This window comes from Talpa europaea (genome assembly GCF_964194135.1).
Source record: "Talpa europaea genome assembly, chromosome: 10".
Taxonomy (NCBI): Eukaryota; Metazoa; Chordata; class Mammalia; order Eulipotyphla; family Talpidae; genus Talpa; species Talpa europaea.
Window position 1 is genome coordinate 41,242,117 of NC_140077.1, and position 13,550 is coordinate 41,255,666.

At 36.4% G+C, this 13,550-nt stretch overlaps 1 protein-coding gene across 4 annotated transcripts in view; it reads left to right on the top strand.

The window, feature by feature from the left end:
* The window catches only part of P4HA1 (prolyl 4-hydroxylase subunit alpha 1), a gene marked incomplete at its 3' end in the record, with an annotated part of 53,541 nt that overhangs the window by 24,532 nt on the left and 15,459 nt on the right, over nucleotides 1–13,550 (top strand). For all 4 annotated transcript variants that reach the window (XM_084245372.1, XM_084245371.1, XM_084245373.1 and 1 more), the window contains one exon: nucleotides 11,144–11,243. In XM_084245372.1, the coding sequence (XP_084101498.1) occupies nucleotides 11,144–11,243 (100 nt within the window). The remainder of the gene's footprint in view (nucleotides 1–11,143; nucleotides 11,244–13,550) is intronic.

Genomic DNA, 13,550 nt, shown 5'->3' on the forward strand with positions numbered 1-13,550 from the left:
CCCACCAGGATGAAGGGTTCTGATGCCTGCAACATCTAGGATTGGGGTGGATGATCCAGGTTGTGCTATATGTGTGCGGGTAGATGTATCTGGCCCCAAAAACCATGGTTCTGAAACACCTGCATGACTACATATAGAAAGCAGCAGTCTTTGGAAATGGTATATATCTTTTCTTCAAGGAGTACAGAGACATAGAAACTATTATTTGGCATTCTACAAAGGAAGATATATATTCTTGAGCTAGTTGATACTTTCATACCAAGACTGGGCACAGAGTGAACAGAGTTATTGTTAAGATTGCAAACGACATTGGGTGCTCACTTAACATCTTGTTGCTTATAGATATTCTAGAGGTTAGTGCTGCTGAGAAAGTGGGCATGCAAGTGGCTGCGATAGTAAGGCATAGCAATGCACGTTTAACAGATAGTGAAAAGACTACAGCCTCATTAAACTATTCAGCAAACTGTAGTTGCCTTTCTTAACCTAGGAAGACAAACTGTTCCTCATTTGTCCATGCTGTCTAATTTTATTTTAATGGTAGAAGTAACTTTGAACATACATATGTACGTGTGTTTTATACATACACACGCAGTGTATATATAAAAGAATATTCTGGGAAGACAGAAGAACATGTGCACTAGTCTTAGGCCTAGAGGAAACATGTTCTTGAAGAAGTGTTCCTGAACACTGTGAGACACAATTTTAGTGGTCGAAGCTAGTTGGGAGAACAAGATGGAGCAACCTGAGAGACTGAAGGAATTATTTATAGAATAAGTGAGGAGGGCAGTTTCAAGAAGGATGAATACTAAAATGTTACTAAAAAGGTAAATAAAATGGAGTTGGAAATTCTTGTTAGATTTAGTAGCACAATAGCGCTAGGGGGATTATGGATGGGTGATATTAGCAAGAGCAGCATTTAGGAGTCTGGTAAGGTGACAGTGATGTATGAAGGTGCTTCATTTCTCCCCATATTCACAACCAAATTAACACCAAAACAAAGATAACTTTGAAAAATAAGTGGATGACTATCCCATACATCAAGAGTATTGGCAATACAGAAAGAGAAGACAGACTGTAATTAAATTGTATTTAGAGCACTACAAGGGCAGTATAGCCCATGAGAAGGAGTTTCTCTGCTGTTAACTCAAGGGCACACATCAGGGACTTCAAAAACTGTAGGGACTATACTGGAGAGGGTGCATAGAGATGGTGTGCAAGACAGAAAGTGTACTACTACAGAATTATAGAGGGGTGTGGGAGGATGATTACCAGCTTGAGCCTGTGGCTCCCGAACTAGAAAAGTTGGAGCCCCAGCAAGTGAGGAGAACCAGACTAGATCACATGTCTCCTCATAGAACAGGCTATTTGCAACCTATGGCTGTGATATGGAAACACCTGCCTTCCTCCACCCAGAGCCCAAATAAAGTCAACAACTGAATACTTATTAATCAGTGTTTAAAGCACTTTGAGTGTAACAGTGGTAGCAAGTACCCACGGTAACTGGAAAACAAAACATCCCAAGCTTATAGCTCTGTCTCAACTACAGTCCCCACTCAGCACTACATCTAGGACTCATCCACAACTTTGAGGGGTTTAGGCTGGCACCAGACTGTTTCTGTCATTTTCATCAAGGATTTTACCAACAACAGGAAGTGGATCAGCATGGCTCCCCACCACACAACTTGGGTACCCACAGCACTATAGAAAGCTTGAATACTGATGCTCACTGGAGGCAACTTTTCAATGCACTGCTTTCCCAGTTCCTATCTATTATCCCTTTCCCGCACCAGAGCCATCTGAACAGGTATAAAGGCATCAGTTATGAAACAATAGACACCTGGGTGATCCTGAGTAAAAATATGTAGGATTTATTCAGCTTCTTGGAGGAGACAAATTCTATCAAGAGAAGAAAAAAACTTACCTTACCACAACTCATGAAACTAAAAATGAAGAGACAGAATAACATGTCACAAATGCTGGAGCAAAAAGCAACCAAACCCCAAGAGAAGTCTCAATCCAGCAAAACTGTGGAATATGCCTGATGAGTTTAAATAATAGTTATAATCACACTTGCTGAATTGAAAAAACAGTGGATGGTGAAAAACAGGAATACAGTATAAAATTGAAAAAAATATGAGACTGTTAACAGGTCTAAGTAATGGATCTCAAAAAATATTATAAACAAAATTACCAAGCTTGAAGGCACAATGGCATAGAACACACCAATAGAAAAAACAACACTGAAAGAGGTCTTTGGAATAACCCAAAAAAGAAATAATATCTGTATCATGGGGGTTCCAGAAGGAGAAGAGAAAGTAAAGTTATTTAAAGAAACAATTGCTGAGTACAATCTCAGTTTGGGAAATGAACCAGATATCCTGCACAGTTTGTAAATACTCTGGTCTGGAACCCCATAGAGAAAGAATATGAGCAATGCATTTCTCATTGCTAGAGACATGAGCCAGCGTTTCTCTCTCCCACCCCCACCTCCCAATCCCACTAGTGTCTGGACCCATCCAGGTACCTCCCCTTTTTCCCAACGCAGCAATTTTAATATCAAGTCTCCAGATATACAGAAAGGACCAACACCTAATATTTAAACATAGGAAAAGCTACTTTTAAAAAGGCCCATATTGCCACCTGTTGGAAAAGTAGAAGTACTGCAAATCTCTAAACTCCTGCTATAGTCACTTAAAAAGAATAGGGAAACATAAAGCAGCTAAATGGGCAAAAATACAATACATGGCACCTTGACAACTGAAGGGAATATGTCATCACAAATACATGGAAGATTTTTATCTTTCTACCAGATAAAGTTAAGAATTACCATGATAAACTCAAAGAACTGGAAGAAAACTCACAAAAACAATGTTCTGAGAAATAAAATTAATAAGCAGAAATTAGAAATTGAAGCTTTAAAATAGGAAATAGCAGAAATGCAGGAAATAAAAAAGATCAGTAGAGATAAAACATTCTGGAGCAAACTATGCAAGCATAATAGACCAAATGGAAGATAAAATCAGTGATCTTGAAGATACACAAAGGGCACAGGTAGAGGAACAAAAAGATGAAGGGGAAAAAAAGCAAACATTTTGAGATTATCTGACTCCATTAAGAAAACAACATAGAGATAACTGGTATTTCAGAAAGGAAAGTTTGAGAAGGGAACAGAGATCTTATTCAAAGAAAAAGAAAACATCCCAAACCTGGGGAAGGAACTAAACAGGTCCATGAAGCTAAAAGAACATCTGGTTAGCTAAATACAATGAGATCTGCACCAAGACACAAAGTTGTGAAACTTCCAACAGCTCAAGAGAAAGAATACTGTGACAGGGAAAAAAAAGCAGATAACCCTGAAGGATAATCCCATCAGGTTTACATCAGACTGCTCTGAATCAACCATACAAGCAAGGAGAGAATGAAATGACATATTCAAAATACTTGAAGGTTAAAAACTGCCAGCCAAGAATACCATACCCCACAAGACTCACCTTCAGATATCAGGGGAAATAAAGCCCTTCCCAAACAGAAGCTGAAGGAGTTTGCAAACACTGGGACTTCCCTACTTGAAATGTTCAAAGGAGCTGTTCTTAATCTAATTCAAGTGGAAGAAAATCAACAAAAATTTGAAGAAGGATATAGAACCAGAAAAATACAAAGTGGCACAAGCAAATCCTTACATATCAATAATCGCCTTAAATGTAAATGGACTGAATTCACCATCAAAAGGCAGAGTGGCAGTTGGATCACACAACAATTTTTTGCTGTCTCCAGGAGTCCCAGCTGAACTCCAGAGATAATCACAGGCACAAAGTTTGGGGAAAAAATCCTGCAAGCGAATGGGACCCTCAGAAAGGAAGGGATAACCATACTTACATCAGATAAAATAAAATTCATGCTAGAAAGTTAGCAAGAGGCAGAGACATTTATTACATGATTCAAGGAACAATAAATACATAAGGAAGATATAGCAATCAATATATAGGCCCCATATGAATAATCTCCAAAAATATATGACAACTATTCACAAATGTGAAAACAGACATTGGCAGCAACACAGTAGTTGTAGGTGACTTCACTTATCGATGGACAGATCAACAAGACAGAAAATCAACAAGGTAATAGCCTTAAATGAGGAACTAGACCACTCTTAAACATACATAGGGCATTGCATCACCCCTAAGCTGAGTTCACCTGGAACATTCTCCATGTTAGACCACATACCAGGACATAAAACTAGTGTCAACAAGTCATGAAGATTGAAATCATATTAAGTATCTTCTTTGATCATAACGGTCTCAAATTAGAAATCAATGACAAAAAGAAAACAGGAAAAGCCTCTAACATAGAGATTGAACATACTACTGAATGACTTTTGAACTAATGAGGAAATCAAAGAAAATTAAAAATATGTGGAGACAAATGAAAACATGAAGAGACAGTTCTGAGACACAGCAAGAATAGTACGAAGAGGTTAAGTATATAGCAGTACAGTCGCACATCAAGAAACAAGATCTCTATATTTTAACCTTTCATATTGAAGTGGAAAAGGAAGAACAAACAAAATCAAAAGCCACTAGAGAGAAGGAAATAATATCAGGACATAAATGAAATAGAAATTTAAAAACAATCCAAAAGAACAATGAAACTAAAATCTGATTCTTTGGAAAAATAAACCTCTAGTTAGGTTCACAATGGAATGCTTCCAAACACATTTTATAAGGCCAACATTACTCTGAGAACAGAAACAGACAAGGGCAAAAAAATTACAGACCACAAATCTTGATTAACTTAGATACAAATACCCACCACAAAACCTTTGTAGACCAAATTTATCAGTGCATTGAAAGGATCCAACATCATGATCATCTGGGATTTATCCCAAAGACACAATTATGGTTCAGTATCTGAAAGTCAATGTAATATATCACATCAACAAAAGGAAAGGTAAAAATCATGTTCTTGTCAATAGAGTAAGAACATTGATAAGATTCAGCATCCATTTATAAAAGCAAAATCTCAAACTGGGGATAAATGGAACATACCTCCAATTTACTAAAGGACAAACATACAGCAAACATCATACTAAATGATGACAAACTGAAAGCTTTTTCTAAGATCTGGACAAGACAAGGATGTTCACTTTCACCACTATTATTCAACATAGTATTGGAAGTCCTAGCTAGAGCAATCAGGCAAAAAAAAAAAAAAAAAAAACTATACAAAAGGAATGCAAATTGGAAAGAACTAGTAAGATAACCACTTTTTGCAGATGACTGATAATATACTTTGGAGAAGACACACTCTTCAACAAATGCTGTTGAGAGAACTGGACAGCAAAGGCAAAAGATGAAAATATAGATCACTATTTCACACCTTATATAAAAAATTAAGGTAAAATCAACTAAAGACTTGGATTAAAGATCTGAAACCATATAATACATTGAAGAAAATATAGGTAAGACACTCCATGACGTTGGCTTCAGGGATGTCTGTGCCTTTGTTTCCAATGGCAAGAGAAACCAAAGAACATAAACAAGTGAGATAATATCAAACTGAAAATCTTCTGCACATCAAAAAAAAAAAATCGTTAATGCAAGACCTGCTACTGAATGGGAGAAAATATTTGTACATCTTACATCTGACGAGGCTCATGTCCAAGATCTATATAGAATTCATAGAACTCAACAAAAAGGAAACAAATAGCCCAATCAAAAAATGGATAGAAGAGCTGTAGACACTAATCCAAAGAAGACATATAGATGGGCAGCAGCACATAAAAAAATGCTTCTCATCATTCATCATCATGGAAATGCAAATCTAAACCACAATGAAATACCATCATACTTGTGAGAATGGCCAAAATCAAAAAGATCAGGGCCTCCCCTGGTGGCGCAGCGGTTGAGCACTGGGCTGTGAAGCTGCCCGCAGCCTCTGCAGCGCCGGTTCTATTCCCGGCCGCCAGAGAGGGTCCCACATGGCGCAGCAGACCTCTCCTGCTGCGCCCACTGCTCCCCTCAGCAGTGTATTTTGTCAGTCTGCCCGTTCTGTTTCCCGCTCTGGTGAATTCTCTCACCCTCCCATGCTTCTGACTGTACCCAGTGCTTGTATAAATAAAAAAATAAAAAAGATCAGAAACAGCAAGTGCTGGTGAGGATGTGGAGAAAAAGGAACCCTCAAATACTGTTGGTGGGAATGTCGACTAGTTCAGCCCTTATAGAAAACAGTGTGGCTATTTCCCAAAACATTAAAAATTGATCTACCATACAATCCAGCAGTTCCACTCCTAGGTATCTACTTAAAGAATACAAAAACAGTAATTCAAAGGGATATATTACACTGCTATATTTATTATAACAGTGTTTATAATAGCCAAGTTATGTAATCAACTTAAAGCCCAAAAATATGTGAATTAAGGACATGAGATGTATTTATACATGGAATATTATTTAACAATAAAAAAGATGTATGCTTGCCTTTTGTGACAACATGAATATAAGTGCAGGGAATAATGCTAAACAAAGTAAGTTAGAAAGCAAGGGATATTCCCACTATGTGGGAATGAAACAAATGAAACAAAACAAAGGGTCAATCAAAACCAAAAGGGTCAATCAAAACAAAAACAAACCCTAGAAGTTTAACTATAGAATTCAGGCTACCAGAGGGTAAGGGGGAGGGTAGAGAACAAGAGATATGGTAGAAAAGGTTAAATGGATTGTGGTGGAGGAATAAGGTGCCATGGTGTTAGGTTTAGTGGTAGCATGTACCTGAATTATATACAGTGTTGTAAACCAGTCTTACATAATGAAAAAGTTGTATAAGAAAACTACAGACTACCAAAAAGCTATTATGAATAATAGAATATAGCAAAGTGGCAGGTAATAAAATTAACATACAAAGATCTATTGCTTTTTTACATATAAATAAGAAAAATTTAAAAAGAATTCTATTCACAATTGCGAAAAGAAAAAAAATCATATACCTAGTAATTAACCTAACCAAGCAGGTGAAGGATTTTACACCATGAAAACTATAAGACTCTACTAGTGGGTGTAGATCATGATATAAGGAGATGAAATTCAGTCCATGCTTATGAATGAGAATTAATAATGAGGAGAATATAGTCAAAATGACTGTGCTACCAAAAGCTATATATAAGTTTATTGCAATCCCTATTAAAATAGCAATGATATCCTCAAAGATAGAGCAAAAACTGTTAAAATATATATGGAACCATGAAAATCATTAGTTAAAGCAATCCTGAGAAAAATAGAGGGGAACAGAGGCATGTTTCCTGACTTTATATGATAAAGCAACAGTTATTAAAACAATATGGTATTGAAATAAAAAGACATGGATGAATGAAACAATTGAAAGTACAGAAATGAGTCCATGTATACAAATAATTCATGACAAAGAAGCCACAACCATACAATGGGGGATGGAGAGCATCTCTAACAAATGGTGCTAGGGAAATTGGATCACTATCTAACTCCACATTCAAAAATAGATACATTCCCTGCAATAATCAACTATATGGAAGAAAGTATTGGTGATACATTTGATCACATCAATAATAAAGTTTTTAGAGACTCAACCCCTATGCTAAGGGAAATATAGCAAAAGTAAGCAGTTGGGAGTCCCTTAAATTAGAAAGCTTTACACAGAAAAAGAAATAATAGATTAAAAAGACATTCTGCCGAATTAAATATTCACACATTACACAATTGAAAAGGGGTTAACATCCAAAATATACAAAAATATAATTTAACAAAAACCAGCCCAATTAATAAATGTACAGCAGATCTGAACAGATCTGAACAATTCACCAAAGAGAATATCCAGAACAATAGATACATGGAAAAATGTTCATCATCCCTTTTAATAAGGGAGATGCTGACCAAAACCTCCATGAGATTATCATCTCACACCTATGAGAATGGTGCATATTAAAAAGACCAACAACAACTGCTGGACAAGATCTGGAGAAAGAGAGCCCTGTTACATTGTGGGTATGTAAATTGATGCAGTCTTTTTTTTTTTTCTTTCTTTTTTTGGTGGGATCCTCGCCGGCAGCTGGGGAACGAACCGGCTGCAGAGGCTGCCGGCAGCCTTGCATCCCAGCGCTCAACCACTGCGCCACCAGGGGAGGCCCTGGATTTTTTTTTTTAAAGATTTATTTATTCATTTACACAAGAACCAGGGTACAGGACAGATGTGTGGGAGGGCGAGAGGATTCACCAGAGACAGAGTGGGGAACAAAACAGGCAGACTGACGAAATACACTGCTGGGGGGAGTGACAGGAGAGGTCTGCCATGCCATGTTATTACCTCTCTATGTCCTATAGTGTTTATTGTAGCATTGTTCACAATAGCTAGGACATGGAAACACCCTACTTGCCCACTGATAAAGAGGACTGGATTAAGAAGATTTGATTAGGAAATGGAATACTCAGCAATAAGAAAGATGAACTGTTATCTATAGAAAATTGTGAAGAGTTCAAGGGAATTATGTATCAGAATGACTAAGACAAATTTTACATAGCAGATTATTCAACAAAACAAAATATGTATAAAAACTACTTGATACTGGGCCTCCTTGGTGGCGCGGCGGTTGAGCGCTGGGCTGCGAAGCTGCCCGCAGCCTCTGCAGCGCTGGTTCAATTCCCGGCCACCGGCGAGGGTCCCACATGGCGCAGCAGACCTCTCCTGCCGTGCCCGCTGCTCCCCTCAGCAGTGTACTTCGTCGGTCTGCCTGTTCTGTTCCCTGCTCTGGCTCTAGTGAATTTTCTCACCCTCCCGCACTTCTGACTGTACCCAGTGCTCGTATAAATAAATAAATCTTTAAAAACAAAATTACTTGATACTAATAAAGGAAGTGATATTTCTGATTTAGGAGGGAAAAGAGAAAGAGGATGCAAGGATATTGGTGGGAAAACATTTTAAAAAATATGCAAATAGATACTTAGAGACTTGACTGTGACGAAGTATTTCAGTTACCTGGTTTCTTAAAGGAAGATCAAATGGGTCTCTACTTGCTTTTCCTGAGTGGGTTTTTTGTTTTTTTTTTAGGACTTTATTTTTTTTTTTTTTTTAAGATTGATTTATTTATGCATGGGGTTACAGGCCAGAGGTGTGGGTGGTGAGAAGATTCGCCAAAGATCGAGCGGGGAACAATGGGCAGATCAACCGGAGTACACTGCTGAGGGGAGTAGTGGGCGAATCAGGAGAGGTCTGCTGCGCCATGTGGGTTGCTCCCTGGCTGGCCTGGGATCAAAAGTCCTGCTGCAGAGGCTGCAGACAGCTTCACAGGCTGATTCTTAACCCCTTGCACCACCAGGGAGGCCCTCCTCAGTTTTTTATTTAGCTTATTAGGCCACTGGGCAATATATAATTAGAACTGTCAGTTAAGTTTTATTAAATTATTGGAAAAGATTGAATTGTTGATAAGATATATGAATAAAACAAAGTTAACTTGATAGTATAATATACCATAAATTTAGGAATGTATTACTTGAACTTTCAAAAATATAACTTACTGAATCTGTCTTGTCTTACTTAAGTAAGTGCTATCTAAAGAAGAGCAGTGTGTATGATTGTGTGGTGTGTATGTTTTATTCTTTCTTTAGTTAAACGAATTTTGTCTTGATGTGATTTAAAATTGGGCTGGCTCAGAGTACCCCATGAGAATCAGTTCTTGAAGATTAATCATATAGTGTTAAAGGCAGGATTTTTCAAATGGCAGTTACTGTACACACTGTACACATTTTCAAGACCTCATAAGCAAATGAATAGAGAAAAAAGCAGTTTTGATTGCATTATAAAGGAGTAATGCTAGATTGGAATGGACTAAAGCTGGATTGGAATGGATTGAGAAATGAGTCTGAAAAAAGTCGAATTGAAGATGGAGGAGAAAGGTTTCTAGTTGGAGGAAGGCAGAGAATGGAGGGAAAGAATTTTTAATTTTTACTTATTTTTAATGGGAGGGGATTAAGCCTAGTTAAAAGATGTGGGAGGAATTATTGAGTGGGGAAAAGATTAACTGGGAAAACATGTTAAGGGGGATATAGTTTAATTTGGGGATGCTTTTTCTTAATGAGATATAGTTCCCATACCTCAAAATGCACCGTTTTACGGTTCAGTAGTTTAGCTTTGCAACCATCACCATTATCTAATCACAATTTTCATTACCCCAGAAGAAATCTTGGATCCTTGAGGAGTCATTCCCTTTGCCCCCTTTTTCCTGGCAACCATTAATCTCCTTTCCGTGTGTATTGATTTGCTTATTCTAAACTTTTCATTTAAATAGAATCATAATCATAACTTATCTGACTTATTTCACTTAATATGTTTTCAAGGTTGATCTGTTTTGTGGTATATACTTTATTCCTTTTCATCACACAATCTGTCAGCATATTTTATGTATCTGTCCATCAATTGATGGATGTTTTCATCATTTGAGGGTGTTATTAATGCTGCTGTGAACATTTATATATAAGTTTTTGTATGAACTTATGTTTTAATTTCTCTTGGGTATATAACTAGATGTGGAATTGCTGGGTCTCGAACTGTTTAGCAACATGAGGAACTGCCAAACTTCTTCAAAGTTGCTTGCACCATTTTACGTTTTCCTAGCAATGTATGAGATTTCCAAATTTCTTTCTATCCTTACCAACACTTGTTATTTCCATCTTTTTTAGAACTATCCTAATGCGTGTGTTTGTGTACCTTGTAAAAGTTATGTATGCAATATGTAATTTTTTTCTTAAAAACTATTAGCATTATATATAGGTCAGGCAAAACAAAACAAACCATCATCTCCCTCCCAATTCAGTTCTTATGCCTTACTGAAAAGGAACAATTGTTTTTAGTCAGTTTGATATGTTTTCCCAGAATTAAAAAAAAATTGTCAATGTACATAGCCATCTTATATTAATTCAACTGTTTTTCATAGAAACTCTAGTGAGGTTAGTTTTATCCTTTGCAACTAGAATGTTAGTAAAAGTTATATCAAACAAGCAAATCAACTAAATGCCTTATAAAGAATTATTGTCCCATTTAATGTGACTTTTGAAATGACAACTCTTGATCTTCATGTAATGGAACATTATCAGTAAAACTACTATTTTCTTACTATTCTTAGTGCCTGGCTTTCTGGCTATGAAAACCCTGTGGTGTCTCGAATTAATATGAGAATACAAGATCTAACAGGACTAGATGTTTCCACAGCAGAGGAATTACAGGTAGGTACTCAGATTATCCTTAAATTATATGTTACCACATTTATCCTTAAGTTTTCTTTACACTTTTCAAAAGATACTTTAGATGAGATTTCCTGACACTATATAGGCAGTACTGAACTTGCATGTTAGTTGGGACAGTAAATATGTAAGCTGAAACCATGCAAAAGCTATCCTAATAATCAATGGGAAGATGATTGTTATTTTTAAAATATTTGTCAAAATATTAAGATTCTTACTGTTGATTATAAATTGTACATTTCATTTATATGAAAACATGTAGCACTAATGTTTATTAAGTGTACTGTTATTTTTAATTCCTGGGTTACCAGAGCAGTTTTTTTTTTTTTTTAAAGATTTATTTATTTATTTATACAAGCACTGGGTACAGTCAGAAGCGTGGGAGGGTGAGAGAATTCACCAGAGCCAGGGCAGGGAGCAGAGCAGGCAGGACCGAGGTACACTGCTGAGGGGAGCAGCAGGCGGCAGGAGAAGTCTGCCCGCCATGTGGGACCCTCCCCCGGTGGCCTGGAGCAGCCGGGGATTGAACCTGCGCTGCAGAGGCTGCAGGCAGCTTTGCAACCCAGCGCTCAACCGCTGCGCCACCGGGGAGGCCCGGGGCAGTTTTCTAAAAAATAATTTTCCTCCCTTTTTTATAGAGAAATGATTCAATAAAAATTTCCTTGGTCTTAGTAATAATCACAAATGTGTAAACATCACTATGTCTTAATTTCGACTTTTCATCACTCCCAAAAAGAAACTCCCGTTAGTTTTTAGGTAGACATTCCATTCCTCCTAACTAGAGTCTCTGGCAATCTAATCTACTTTATATGAATTTGCATAGTCTAGCTATTTAATATAAATGGAAACATGGTCTATTATATCTAACTTATTTTATATAACAATGTTTTCAAGATATATCTATGCTATAGCTTGTTATCAGTACTTTATCTTACCATTTGGGAATACCACATTTAATCTGTATCAGTTTATGGATTATTTTGGGTTGCTTTTTGGCTATTATGACTAATATTGTGAATATATGTGTATAAGTTTTTGTGTAACATTTAAAATTCTCTTGGGTCTATATCCACATATAGAAGTATGGGATATGTGGTAATTTAGTTTAACATTTGAGGAATTGCCAAAATTTTCTAAAGTGGTTACACCATTTCATAATCCCACTGATAATATATGGGGGTTTTCATTTCTTCACATATTTACTAAGATTTGTTCTTGTCCATTTTTTTGGATAGCCATTATAGTGGGTTTGGAATATTATTTCCTAATGGTTTTCATTTTCATTTCACACTGTCTTTTAATTTGCTTATTAAATGGTCACATTTATATACTTCCCTGAAAAAATTTTTTATCAAATCCTTTACCCATTTTTTAATTGGGCTTTTTAAATTGTTGAGTTTAAGTGTTCTCTATATAGCCTGGATACTAATCCCTTATCAGATATCTGGTTTGCAAATATCATCTTCTCTTATTCTGTGAATTGTCTTTATTGGCGGTGTCATTTGGCACAAAAAAATTTAATTTTGTTGAATTTTGATAACCTCTTTTTTTTTTTCTTTCTGGTTGCTTGTGCTTCAGATATCTAAGAAACTGTTGCCTAATCCCATGTCACAAAGATTTATGTCTGTAATCTTCTTTGTGTTTTTATCTCTTACATCAGGTGTTTGATCCATTTAGAGCCAATTTTTGTATATGGTAGGAAGTAGAGGTTCAGTTTCATCCTCAGCATCCAATTCTCCTATCACTTGTTGCCAAGACCATTCATCCCTATTGAATTGTATTGGTTATTTAAAATATTGGCAATATTGAGAATTAAAATTTTTTATTTCTTTTTAAACACAGTAATAGTTTATACCTTACTCCTTTTCATCATGAAACTTACAAGACAGAGTAGCATCTTTTCTCTGCCTTTGCAAATTGCTGTATTTCTAAGTGTAGACCAGTGTTCAACACTTTAATCCTTTATGCGTTCAATGTTAAATATCCCCAAAATTATTAAATGTCTTCACTTTTATTGTGAAGATTTTTCTCCACTGACACTTTATCTTGGACATCCTCATCCTTTTCATCACTATCACTTTCCTTATATTAAGTATGCCTTCACAGCCTTCTGGTTGCCTCTCGATTTCTCAAATAGCGATGGTGTAAACACTGCCCTTGTCAGATTTTTTCATATTTTATTTAAGTTTGATTTCAATTTCACGTCACTTTCCATTTCTCTATTGTATACTTTATCTTTGTTGGCCAATTCCCTCTTCTAGTTATCCATTTTTGTACAATAGTATATGG